Consider the following 14,019-nt stretch of genomic DNA (forward strand, 5'->3'; position numbering starts at 1 on the left):
ACACCAGAGTGACATTCAGGAAAACAGAAACAGAACCGCACATGCAATTTGGGGGATGGGAGGGGGAGGAGGTGAAGCAGGTCTGCTGAGTGGGGGCGGGGGCGGGCGGTCTAGGGGGACAGGATTCGGATACACATCACATGTAACACAACGGCATCCTTTCTGTGACCTTTCAATCCCACTGGCATTTGTATTCTATTACATAAATATAGACTTTGCTATTCTCACACGTCTAACTGTACAGCTACTAGAACATATTGCATATATCCAATGTGGAGTGGGGGGCGGGGGGGGGGGCTTGGTTTATTTTGGGGGTGGGGACTCTTTTTTTAATACTCGCGGCTTGCCCGAGGAAGGCCGATGATTAAGTCTCCACTCGTCATGCATACGTGCGTGCGTGTGTGTCCACTTGAGGTCTACACAACAGCGCCTCTAAAAAAAAAAAAAACTTGGCCAGGACGCTCGGACCACACCCGACAAGCCGCCGGCCAGCAAAAAAAAAAAAAAACAACCAACGAGACGAATGAGAGTAATTTGTTCCACGCCGCTTGCCGTAGTTTATGTTTTCTTGCTACACGTCGGCAGACCTGAGTCAGATGAGAGTTTGGAGAACCGAGACGGATCGTTTTCAGCATTGGGTTGGTAGCTTATTATGCTTTTCATTTTCCCGCGACATTCGAATTTGCGCATCCAGCAACGCGGCAGCTCTGCTTAGCTTTTATGTGAAGTGAAAGTGATATGAAAAAGTCACTTTTTCCATTTAAAATGCAAAGAGACTTTCCAGGCGGTCCGCCATTAGTGCGTGGAACGAGTCAAAGGACAGACAGCACACGGAAAACTAAACAAGCAAAGATGAAAAACTAGCCAGGATACGTGTATAAAACTGTTTGGAACTTCAGGTGGGATGGAGATAAATTTCCACGCAGCCCACTTTGACGCCCACATTTGGGCATCAAAGACTGATGCTAACAGTATTTGGCCCACGGCTGCACTCTTCATCGCACATTTTTAGCCCTTTTCGTGGGGATGCGTGCACTGCCGAGGAGCCCGCATGTATTTTTTAGCAACCCACGTTCGGACCTTACGAGCTCCAAAGTCCTGTTTCCACCAAGCAGCAGTACGGTACGGTACGGTACGAATGCATCTATTTGGGTTTTCCTTGTCTAAAGTCTCAAGTTAAGGAAGTCAAACATACCGACGTAATCATTGGGATTGCGTTGTCCAAAATCGCTACCTAACTGAAGGAGGTGAAAGGTCCTGACATATTACTGCTCCAAAGCACTTTTAGTGGTTTTATTTCAGACCCGGCGAAGACACTGAAGACCTGTTTCTACCAAGCAGCACTACACTTCGGTTTGTGTTCATTTTGGTTTTCGTTTTTTAGAATCTGAACCCAACCGTGAAGGATTTGAAAGGTACTGAAATAGAACGGATATGAACCATTTTAGGGGTTCACTTTCAGACACGACAAAGACACTTAAAATCTGTTTGCGCAAAGCAGCAATACGGTTTTGGTTCAGTTTGGTTCGCATACATTTGGGTATCCGTTTTTCGAAGTCTCTACCTATCCGTGAAGGAAGCCAAAGGTGGTGACATAATTGATACGTACCACTTTTAGTGGTTCATTTTCAGACCGGATGAAATCTGAAGACCTTTTTCCACCAAGCAGCGGTACAGTTCGGTATGGTACATGTTCATTTGGGTTTGAGTTACCCAAAGTCTCTGCGTTGTCCAGAGTCTCTACCTAACCATGAAGTTAGTCAAAACATACTGATGTTACTGATCTGAACAACTTTTAGCGGTTCACTTTCAGACCTGACAAAATCTGAAGACCTGTTTCCACCAAGCAGGGGTACAGTTCCATATGGTACATGTTCATTTGGGTTTGTGTTACCCAAAGTCTCTACGTTGTCCAGAGTCTCCATGAACAAAGTCAAACATACCGTCTATTGTCAATACTTGTCTAAAGTGCATGGTCAGGGTGTCGACTTACCCTCCAAACCGCCAACTGGACCAGGCTGCTTGGTGAAAATGTGCCTTCAGAGGACAGATACATTGACATTCACGCACAAGATCACAGAACATAACCTGGCAATGTCCCATATCCGACAGAATCCTGTCCGTCAATGCTATTGTTAGCGAAGGTGCTATAAAATTGTGGACACCGGCCACAATCCAACCGAGGCGGTTCCGGTTCGGACAACTACAGGCCTGAATCACTGGCGGATTCCACTGCCAGATTCCGAAGCCTCAGGGACATTTCCCATCATATTCCAGAGGCCAGATCCTCTGGTCCTAAACTCTTTGCCCGACATCCCAGATTCGGGAAAACCAGGTCGCCCTTAAGACAACCAATCCCGAGCAGCCGAGCAACAGAGAACAGACGGTTCAAAGACAAGAGAGTTGGGTCATCACAGAACGAGTTGGAAGAGTTCTGAGCATGGTGGGATGCCAAAAAGTTTCATCTGTTCTTCCGGGAGTTTGTGTCCCTTTCCCAGTTGCTCTTTGTGTTCGTTTGCTGACGGGTTAGCGAGAGGCTGTTGAGGGTGTCGGAAAGACTCTCCCCCGCCTCTTCGTCAGGGGGCTCCGCAGAGTCCTGGTGGGGGTGGCCAGGGCTCCTCTGGAGTCCTTTGGTGCCCTGGAGGTGGGAAGTAGAGCCATGGTTCTTTGTGGTAGGGTGCTCATACTGGACTGGAGTGAGGTTTGATGGGTGACACTGAGGATCCAGATGCCGATGCGGAGAGATGCTGAAGCTGAGGCTTTCTTCAGGCGCCATCTGCAGGCCCCCCGCCGGACTGCCAGTAGCCGACCACGAGCCACTCTGGTACAGGTGATGCATACAAGAGAAACACGAGTTTACGGGATCGCTGCGAAAGCCAAACAATCCATAATCTGACCGTGTGACTTGAGATGGGTGATGCCGTTCTGCCGTTGTCATTCTGATTGAAATGACTGCTAAGAAAATCTTTGGTCACCTGTTTACATGTGACGTGATCAAGACTGCAAGACTGAGTTCATTAGTCTATTTTGCCAAGTAGTTGTGATAGATTTAATGCTTTTATAGAGGCAACATCAAGTTCTGCCGTCGCACACAAGCTCCGGTGAGACGCTGCCATTCTAAAGTTCGTATACGATAACATCACTGACTGCGCGTGTGCAGACCGGACGCATCTTGGGTATTCTGATTGAAATGTTTACATGACACTCGTTCTAACTTGCAAAAGGCATCCGTGAATCCGAATGAAATCCAGCCTTTTTATTCCGATTGAGGTGTTTATATGGAACATTTTCATTCTATTCTGATCTATTCTAATTGGAAGACATGGCTCCATGCAAACCCGGCAAGTGATTAGCTTCTCACCTGGCCCATGTTTTGTGGGAACTGGTTTTGAGTTCTGACGTAATCTTGCCAATGAAGTAACTCGCACATTTACCAAGTAACAAACAACTAAATGAATGAACAAATGAATGAAACAGTTTGAACAAACGATGGGCAAGTGAGTGAATAGACTTACTAATTAACCAAGAAACAAGTACACAAACAGACTAACAATTTAACAAAAGTAGGAATAAAGAAACTAATTGAAGACTAAATGAAGGAATGAGGGAGTACATGAGCAAACAAATACCAACAAACACATGAACAGACGAAAGAGCAAATAAGCTAACTACCTAAAAGAAATAAACAAACAAAATCATTATCCAGCCAACGGATGACCTAATGGACAAACAAGGAAACTAACAACAAGCTAACTGAGAAGCAAACAAACAAACAACCACTAGCCAAACAAACAATCATCCAACAAAAGTGAGATTGAAACCAACACGAATAAGCGAGCCAACAAACGGGCAAGAAAACTAACTCGCTAAATATGAAATGATTGACCAACTAAACAACAAAAGACAGACGTAAGCAGCAAGTGAGCAAATGATCAAGCTAGCTAGCAAATTAGCTAACTAACTAAAGCTAATCAAGCAACGAAAGGTAAGACCGAAATTAATTAACAAATGAGTGAGCCAGCGGCAACCAACTTGAGCTTTCAATCATCCCATCTACTGAATATCATGGACCAACTGACATGGGAATGTATTTTCATATTTTTCAGCTGATCTGATCAGCTTTAGCTTCACACGCTAGCATCCCCAAAAAACGATCTCTATGGTCACAATTACTTTCAGTTGAATATATTGGCGTCGCAGAATCGTGAAAGGCACACCGCATCCTCTCTCCTCTTGTTGACATGTAGCATGAAGGTCAGCGGGGGTCTTAGGAGGGAAGATATTAGGGGGATTGGTGCAAAAACAATCAAAAGCAAACAGCCAGAGGTGGGGAGAAAAGAGCTTTAGATAACAAAGAATAAACCCCTCGAGAGACGTAACGAGATTAAGGAAAAACATGATAACCGGAGAGAAGAATATGACCGCGAGTGCGAGCCAAGAACGACGGCAGCCAACAAAGCTGAGCGGCAGCCATGCTAATTAGCTCAGCGCCGCTGAGCGCTACCGGATCACAGAGGCACTGAGCTTTACAAAGCCACCAGGTAGAGAGAGGGAGGGATGGGTCGCCATGGATACACAAGAAGTAAAAAAAGACCGGGAGCTCTTTGTTCTTGTTTCACACACACGCCAACGGAGGGAAGCGAGGCAATGTGGATACAGCTCGGGAAGGCAAATGTTAATAATAATTAAAGGTAAGTTGGGGAGGTGCGCTCCACGGAGCACTCAGCCTAAAATGACTGTTACAAACTACGGCTTCCTGTGGCTTTTCAGTCATGGCTTCTTGAGACTTTTTTTTTTGTGGGTCTACTGATGATAGAAATGCCGACCACATTTCATGTTGATGAGGGAAAGTGGCTTCTGGGGATGAATTTTTACAAAAGCCGCCTTTTCGCCCCCGGGAGCCATACACAGCTAAGCATACATTTGCATCACGGTGAACATGGCGGATTAAACTTTGCCAGCATACTCCAACCGGGCACAATAACCAAAACACAAATGGTTTACAATTTAAGCCACCCCAACCCACTGAGAAGCGAACATTTCCCACTGTTGACGAAGGTAAAAAAAGAAATGCGTCTTCACGTCAATGTTCGTCAAGGTTCGTTCATGGTCGTCAGACGTTCGCCTGTGCTTTTCTCGTCACAAAATTTCCTTGCGAAAAGAAAAATCACAAAAACTGTCGACTGTTGCCAAAAGTTTTGCGAACATTTGCGACACTGAACAAACGCTGATGAAGTCTGATGTGAACGCAACATTCATTGCCTTCGAAAACACTCACAATTGTTCGCCGCTCAGGCGCTTTAGAGTCACACATTTGTGTAGTATACGTGGTTTAAATTTGGTAGCACTCACACAACATATCGTCGCTGTCCTGTGAAAAACACTTAAGTCCAATTTTGGAATTTTTTACAATTTTCAAGTTAATGCGATGTATGTAATGTGGAAACACCATTCACGTAAAAATAAGAAATGGAAAAAAAAGGACATACGTGTTTTTCACAGGACAGCGACGATATGTAGGAGGACTTCCCCTGAAAAAATACTCAAAATTACCCTAAAATTCAAATAGCCAACTTCATTTAAGGCATATCTTCGTGAGACTTTTTTTGTGTGTCTCCCAAGGATAGACATGACCACCAAATTTCATATTGCTGGCCTAAGAAGCAGATTTTTTTTTTTTAACACTTGGGGGACAAAACTGACCTCAAATGTCCACTTCAAACCAAAATGACAGGCATCCTGTGTTTTTGTAGGCTTGACTTTTTCGTGAGTCTTCAAATGATAGACATGACCACCAGATTTCGTGTTAACTGGCTTTAGAGGCAGAATTTTTTTTCAACACTTGGGAGAGGAAATGACCCTCAAATTGCCACTTCGAACTAAAATGGCAGACTCATGTCTTTTACGGCATGGCTTCTTGAGACTTTTTTTGTAGGTCGCCTAATGATAGACATACGTACCAATTTTTTTGTTGCTACCTGAAACTGGCTTTGGAGAATGGATTACAAAAAAAAAAAAATTCCAGGAGGCGCTACAGAGTTACACCCAGGACTCCAACCAAATATAAATTCTCACCTGGATGCACACGCTTGCACAATTTTGTCAATTTTGGACCCTGGAAAAAGCCCTCATAAGGAGCCATGTTGTCTGGAAGAGTTTGACAAATCGACGCAGATGTCAGCTCCTCACCCATCCGTCCGTGCACACACCCGACAAGCCATTCATCCGGTCTTAATACCCGCGAGCGCGTCGCCTGGTTGTTGGCTCCGGGTGAGCGGAGGGACGCCCAGGAGGCCGGGGAGGCCAGCCGGGACGGAGGCCCGTCCGCGGGGTTGGCGGCGGGGTGAAAGAAGTCGGCCGGGAGGTGGAAGAGCGGCGAAGATCTGAGGCCTTCATCGACGCAGCTTACGCGCTCATCTGCAAAACACAATCAAGAGTCGTCGTTTGACTTTTTTTTTTTTTTCGATTTCGAGTTTTGGCGTTTCACCTTTTGCAAACTTTGCAGCTTTTCAGTGTTTCACATCGTGCCGTTTCATTTTACACCAGTTCATGTGCCACCATTACATTTTGCCATTTCAGATTTCTTCATTTTAGGCTTTGCTAGTTTCCACAATATGTCATTCCAAGTTTTGCTGTTTGATATTACGCTGCTTCACGTTTCACCGCTTCACGTTTTTACAACTCGTGTTTCTAAATTATGTTAATTGACATTAAATTAGTTGATGTTTCACTGTTTCAGGTTTGGCAGTTTTATGTTGTGTTATTTAACAGTTGGCCGTTTCATGGTTTCTCTTTGCGCGTTCTGTTCATTTTGCTGTTTCACAATTTTGACAATCCAAATTTTGCTATTCCACATTTTATGGTTTTTCTATTTCACATTTAGCCGTTACACGTTTCATCATTTCATTGTTTCCCGTTTTCACCAATTTAGAATGAGTTGTTTCGCGGCTCTCATTTTGCTCGTTCACATTTTGCACATTTTCCATTTCAGATTTTGCTGGTTCACATTTGACGATTCACTTTTCTGCACTTCACATATCAACGTTTGGCCGTTTTATATTTCGCTGTTTGATGTTTCCAACATTTCAGCTTTTGCTGTTTTGTGTTTTGCTAAACGTAATTTTCTGGTTTCATTGCTTCAAATTCAAATGACCTTTTTGAAAATGCTCGTTTATTTGATCAGGAAAAACGCTATAAAAAACGGATACATTATTATTCTTATTTGACAGAATATTGTACAGGTCTGATGTTCTAACTCCAGAAAAGTCACACGTGTCCCGGTACCTGTGCAATGCGTCGGGCTTTGTCGTTCCACTGAGGGGGGACACAAGCGAGGATGGACGCTCGCCTCAAAAAGCTGGTGGACCGCCTCTTCTTTGTCTTCTGCTCCGGAAGCAGCTGAACGAGGGAGCCCCCCGTATTGCCCCTCGGTGGGCAACTCATCCAAACTATGGGACTCACCACTGCTGCCCCCCTGAAGGAGAGGAGAGACTGTGAGGATGGAGACCTGCGCGCGCATGTGTGTGTCCGCGTGTGTGTGTGTGTGTGTGTACCTGGCTTCCTCCAATCAGCATCTGGTAGCTGGCGTGTTCATCCAGGCTGAGATCATCGGGCAGTGCTGGAGATGATGATTTGTCAGACAGCTGCTCCGACATCAGTGAGGTCCGCTCCACCTCCGCCAGACGGACCTGAGACCCCCCGACATAGTCAGCCCCCCACTACGTGTTTATGTGTGTGCGTGTGTGCGTGTACCTCCTGTGTGTGTCCATCACAGTCCTTACAAATGGGAGAGTAATGATGGAAGACGGAGCCGGAGAGGTTGTCAATCATGTCGCCTTCCATGGAGTCTTTGATAAGTAGAGACACACTGTCTAGCCACTGGCTCTCCTTTAACACACACGCACACACAAATAATGCACAAGTAGTGAATTTGAATTTGTGCTGGAGGTTTGGGTGTCACGGTAAGGGTCAGCGTTCACCAGGTGCTTAATCCAAAACCCATCTTGACGGGGAAAAAAAAAATATCGGAGCAGGCCAGGGCACTTTGCTCTGAAGCTCCATTAGCTAAACCTAACTTGAATCCTGAAACTCTAAATTTCTAACACGTGCGTCATATATTTTTTATTTTTCATCACAATGAAGAAAAATAATCTGAGAACATGTGTACCTGAGCAGGAGAATAAAGTCGACATCTGTGGTTCGTGTGTCCCTCCAGAGGACCCCCTACACAAGCTCCGCCGCCTCCTCCGTCCTTTGGCACCGCCATCAAAGCCCCGCTGGGCCCCCCGACCGTGGCGGCCGCCGCCACCCCTGCTCCGCCGCCCACTGCGCCGACACCCACGCCGGTTGCCCCGGCGATGGCCCCGATGCCCCCCATCATGCAGCACAGGCCGCCCTGGGCCAGCTCCAGCTCGATTTCGGCGTCCATCTCGGCGTCCTCCTGCGCCTCCTTGTTGGAGTCGTCCAGGTGCTTCATGAGTACGGCGACCACTACGTTGATGAGGACAAACTGAGCCGTCAACACGAAGGACACAAAGTACAACGGAGAGATGAACTGGAGGCCCGCGTGGCAGCCGTAGTCGCTGCCCGGACGCCCCGGTGGGCACTCGCGCAGGGTGTCCTGGGGAAGGAGGGAGGGATATACCATTAAAATTAAGTGAAAATGTCAACATTAACATAATGATAACATTAACATAGAGCCATTATTAACATCATGTCTTTCAACAGCTACAACTTACGTTAGCATCATACCAACTGAGTCCCCTGTTAGCATTAGCGTGAGGTCTGTGTTGTGAGCAGCCGCAGCTAATGTTAGCATCACATGCATGAAGTCCTTGGGGGGTTTGAATAGGGGGGAAGATGAAAGACTACTCAATTGAACTATTTAGCCAGAGCCAACAGCCCCATAAAGATAAAGCCAATATTAGCATCCAGTCCTCAGTCCCCTGTTAGCACTGGCAGCTAATGTTAGCATCGTACGTGTGACGTTCTAGGGTTTCGTTCAAAGGGGTTTGGGTGAGGAACAGATGGAAGAATACGCCATTAAAATATTATGAAACATCTGTGTTATGAATCTCAAGGGGTTCTGAGTTTCCCTTGCCCGGTTGGGGGTTTTAGATCAGGAAACCTCGTTAATAATTGTCAAATGTGGGCTTGTGAAGCCCTTTGAGACACTTTTGTGATTAAGGCCTATACCTACAAATAAACTTGACTAGACATGAAGATAAGATTACTAAAGGCAACAATGGCATTCTGTTTTCAAAATCTCCTGTTAGCACCAGAAGCTAATGTTAGCATCATACGTGTGAAGTCCTAGGAGGCGCAAAATGTTAGTGTTACCTCTCCAAACTGTTAGCACCCGAAGCTACAGTAACATTAGTGTCATATCTGTCAAGTCCCCTGTTAGCATATGTGGCTAACTTGAGCATAATATTGGCAAATTCCCGTTAGAGGGAGCAGCTAACGTTAGTGTCATACTGTACATGCAAAGTTCCCCCCGTTAGCATCGATGGTCACATAACAGAACATGAGCAGATTGTTTTTGAAAGGAGAGCCATTGATTAGTAATCTTCAGTGTGTTGTGCGCTTGAGAGATTGTTTAGCCTTTTGACTCTGTCTTTGCTTTCATTATTCACTTCATCCGGCGCGGATACCTGCTTGTAGTGGGTAAGCCAATGTGTGACCTTTTTCCCTTTCAATCACTTTTCCCCGCCACGGTTTGTGTGGATTTAGAACAAAACACATTCGGCTTTCAGTGTGATGCAATGCAGTTGTAAACCACTGCACACTGCAACCACGATAATGACATTTACAAGAAAAATTGTTGAAAAAAAACTTTTTCATGAAAAAAATAGACTAGAGAGGGGGAAAAGAAATTGTATTTTTCAAGCAAAACTAAAAATAAAAAAATAATAAAGTGTGTTTTTGAGAAAAAAGACCTGATAGTTCAAGAAAAAAGTCACATTTTAGAGAAAAGTTGCAGTAATATGTGTTTTTCCCAGGAAAAGGTCCTGCTATGATGGATAGGAAAGTCCATTTTTTTTTTTTTTTGAAAAAAAGTCCCATATTTTAAGATTAAAATATTATGAGAATAAAGTCTTACTTTTCCATCGTAATCTTACAAAATAAAGAAAAAATATCTTTTCTTTTCGAAAAACACAAACTTTATCAAAGAAAAGGTGTTTTGGGGAGAAAACGTCAAGAGCAGTGACTTTACCACAACATATTTTCTCTCTCTGCTGTTGCCATGGAGGCTTTAGTACGCATCAGTCAATAACCCAAAATTCTAACCTTCATGATGCCATTCCAGTTGTCACCCGTGGAGACCTGGAAGAGCGTGAGGAAGGCCATTCCGAAGTTCTCGAAGGTGGCGTGACGGCTCATGCCCTCGCACGGATAGTCGAAGTTGCACACTGATGATTTTTGGACACAATAATAATATAATAATAATAACAATTCTTTGGCTCTCATTGAGCCACTGAGAACAAGAGTGGGCTAGCTCTATTTTTGTCCATTTTACTTAAATAGCGGAAATGATTGCAGAAAAAGCATATCTGACACATAGGGGCCTGCATTATTGCACTCAGCACTTTACTTAAATTCAGCCTGTGCAACACTGGACCAAGATCCCAGAAAGCGAGACTCAGAGAGAAGACACAGAAGCCATCAAACTTCAAAATCACTCCCGCTAAATGACAAAAATGGAGTTAACCCACTTTCGTTCTCAGTGGCTACATTTGTATTTACGTATTCACTCCACCAGTGGGGCACGTGCAACTTCTTACCCAGCTCTCCAAAGAGTTCCACACCAAGAGCAGCGTAGATGAAGAAGAGCAACATGAACAGCAGGCCAAGGTTTCCCACCTGACACACAAAAACAAAATCACATTAGTCGCCGGATTTTCTTTCAAATCTTGCTGGCAGTTTGAAAAATGTACGCACACCTTTCATGTCATAATTTTTCCAGACAAAGTTGTGACAAAGTTAAAAAAGTCTTACTTTTTTCAAGAAAAAATAACATCCTGCATTTTTTTTTTTTTTTTTGCACGAAAAAAAACAGTTTTTCCACGGAAAAAGGTAACTACATTAACAGAGGGAGTTTTGGGGAAAGAACTTGTGATATGAAAGATAAAAGTCATATGTAGTTCTTCAAACGTGTAATTTTGCTTGGAAAAAAGACACATTACAAGAAAAAACGTACTGGTATTTGTTTTTTCGAGGAAAAAGTCATAGTTTCAAAGTTACGTCTTTCGCAAACATCAAGTTTATTGTCTTGACATCCAAAATAACAAGACTAACATAAAAGTTCCTACCCTCACACCATCACCCTCCTGAACGAATGACATCACATTTTGTCAAACACACTGAGCAATCGTAATGCTGCTCACTTAAGCGTTTACACTGCGCAATACTCAAATAGTCAAATGCCTGCATCTTTGGATATTATTTTTTCTCTGCATGTGACAAATGAACATCTTGAATCTACTTATCTATCTAGACCCTGGTGAGGATTTTTCTTAGGCGCAAACAATTTTACCAGGGATTGTCTCATTACTGGAGGCTTAAAAAAAAAAAAAAAAAAAAAAAAAGTCTGTAATACCTTTTGCAAAGTGAACGAAGTTCAATGGGGAAAGTAAGTAAAATGTAATCAAAGATGTCGGCCTGAAGGTCACAATTCTCGGGAGGAACCTCCTCGGACACTGGCCATTGATCATTCCGCAAATGTTAATCAACTCCTGGGAGTTGTCGCGTGTGCGTGTGCGAGCTCACCTGAGGCAGGGCTTGGACGACAGTATCCAGTAAAGCTCTCATCCCGGTTGCCATTTTAAGCAACTTCAAGACTGCAAAGAGAGAACACACACAGACACGCACACGCTTAGAAAAATAAGTAGAAGATCACACACGGGCTAGATAAAGCTGAATAAGAGGAACCGGGAAAAGAGAGCGATTACAAGTGATCAATAGATGGACACTCTCCAGTTCCCACAGGCCCAATTTCCAAAAGCTACCAACGGTTATAGCGGGAAGAGAAACATTCGAAGCCTCCTGGGAGGTGGGCTGGATTTGAGGAGTATCTTGTGGAGATATTGGGTTGTGTTTTTTTTTTGTACACCTCCCAAAATGGAATCCATGGGCCTCACATACATGCAATCAGTCTGTGGAAAATATTAGCTTAGCATGCTAATCAGCACTGTTTTCCTGGTTGACGTTGTTGTTTACATTTGACTGAGAGTCTTGGAAACCATATGGAGGCATGTGAGGGTTTTGTTTGGAAAAAAAAGTCTCTGTGGAAAAAAAGAGGTATTATTTCTGAGAAATAAGGTCAAATATTTTTGTAATATTACAGAATTACTGTTTGTGGACGTTGAGGAAAAAGTTACAATATGAGAATAAAAAGTCATATTGATTTTCAGAGAAAGTGGAATGAAGAAATTTAAAAAAAAAAGGCCATGTGTATTTATTTTTGGGGGTGGAGTATTAGAAAATTATTTTTTTGTTTTGTTTTGCTTTAGAAAAACAGGACTTATAAAGGTGAGAAATAACAATACAAGAAAAAGAAAAGTAATACAAGAAAAAGTCGATTTTATCTCCTAGCAAAGGAAAGACAAGAAATGCAAACAAAAAATAAGTCCAATGTTTTTTTTTCATATTTCAAAAACAAAGTTATTTTCATTTTGATTTTTTGGGTTGTTGTTGACGAATCGGGTTTTAATCCTCAAAGAATAAACCTGTGTTTGTTAAGGACATTTTTAAATGAATTATTTCCTGAAAAAAAATATTTCAGGAGATAAAAGTATGCTTTGGAAACAAAAGTTGGAATGGTACAAGATTCAAAATTCTTCGTTTTCTGAAGCTGAACCACGATTGGTCATGGTCTGAGCCCTGAGCAACTGTGATGTCATTTTCAGTCGACGAAATTGACAAAATGGCCGCCCCATGAGATGGCTAAAAACAGGTGAATTTTGGTGCTTAACTCATATTCCACATACGCAATATTAGTCAGAATGCCTTGTTTCAACTCGTGGGTCTGCTGGGAACATATTTGTCCAAAAAATATGTTTGGGTTGCCTTCCACGTTATTATGCATCTTAGATCAACAGTCTGAAAATGAACCCCTTTGCAGCATCAGTTGTTCAGAGAAAGAGCTAGCGGGTGAGCGCGCTAACACGGTCTCCCGCAGACCTAGACAGACGCTAAACATTAGCGTGGGTGATAAAACCACGAGCTGGGTCGTCGGTTAGCCTCCAACTAGCCATCAAACCGCCACCCGGCTCGCTCGTTAATTACCGCCAGCTGCCATTTGATTAGCGCGTGGCGGCCGCGGGCCGCGTTACGTGCTCCTCGCGAAAAGGTCCAGGGGGGGATGGCTTGGGAGAGGCGGGATAAAGTGCGATTGGCGTAATTAGCTTTTATCCGACTCCATTCCGAGTTAAAGTGGTGGCGCCCAGAGAGCAGAGACGCCAACTGCGGATTCATGTGTGTGTGTATGGGGGGGGGGGTTGGAAATGGGATGCTAATGCTTCCCTTGCAGGAAATGGAACAAAAGCAAGTTGTCAGTTCATCCCGCGAGACCTCAGCTCAGTGAGCATCCAGGGGATCATCCGGCGTACGATTTTTGGGATATTTTTTTGTCTTTGTGACACTTCTCCCAGCAGAGCAGAGAAGAAAAATATGTACGTCAACCCTCATTCACTGCTATCCGTTTTCAACGTGACAAGAGTTGCACATTTTGCCAGCCATTTTGGAATATTGTGTTCTGTAACCTACCAAAAGAAAGCGTGCCCTCGTTTTTCACCACCAAAACGTGTTTCTGGCTTTTGTTAATAATCAGCAGTAGAATGTGGGTTAGTTTCGCTGAAAAAAAACAACGGTTTCTTAGCACAAAAAACAAGGCTCAAAATAAGCGGGTTCCCCATTACAATTTGCAAATTCAAATGAGCATTTTGCACTTCATTAAAACACTAAATAGGAAAACTGAGAAATAATTTGAGTTGTTATTTAGATTAGATCTAGGTTTAT

At 43.7% G+C, this 14,019-nt stretch overlaps 1 protein-coding gene across 2 annotated transcripts in view; it reads right to left on the bottom strand.

The window, feature by feature from the left end:
* The window catches only part of cacna1ib (calcium voltage-gated channel subunit alpha1 Ib), a 112,890-nt gene continuing 98,871 nt past the window's right edge, over positions 1 to 14,019 (bottom strand). For both annotated transcript variants that reach the window (XM_086032972.1, XM_086032971.1), the window contains exons 30-38: positions 11,770 to 11,840; positions 10,785 to 10,863; positions 10,291 to 10,412; positions 8,168 to 8,620; positions 7,753 to 7,887; positions 7,554 to 7,688; positions 7,285 to 7,474; positions 6,239 to 6,417; positions 1 to 2,821 (exon numbers count right to left, since the gene is read on the bottom strand). In XM_086032972.1, coding sequence (XP_085889098.1) covers positions 2,462 to 2,821; positions 6,239 to 6,417; positions 7,285 to 7,474; positions 7,554 to 7,688; positions 7,753 to 7,887; positions 8,168 to 8,620; positions 10,291 to 10,412; positions 10,785 to 10,863; positions 11,770 to 11,840 — 1,724 coding nt within the window. In that variant the 3' untranslated portion in view covers positions 1 to 2,461. The remainder of the gene's footprint in view (positions 2,822 to 6,238; positions 6,418 to 7,284; positions 7,475 to 7,553; positions 7,689 to 7,752; positions 7,888 to 8,167; positions 8,621 to 10,290; positions 10,413 to 10,784; positions 10,864 to 11,769; positions 11,841 to 14,019) is intronic.

This window comes from Filicampus tigris, chromosome 6 (assembly GCF_054856515.1).
Source record: "Filicampus tigris isolate MCC_2025a chromosome 6, RoL_Ftig_1.0, whole genome shotgun sequence".
In the NCBI taxonomy this organism is placed as follows: domain Eukaryota; kingdom Metazoa; phylum Chordata; class Actinopteri; order Syngnathiformes; family Syngnathidae; genus Filicampus; species Filicampus tigris.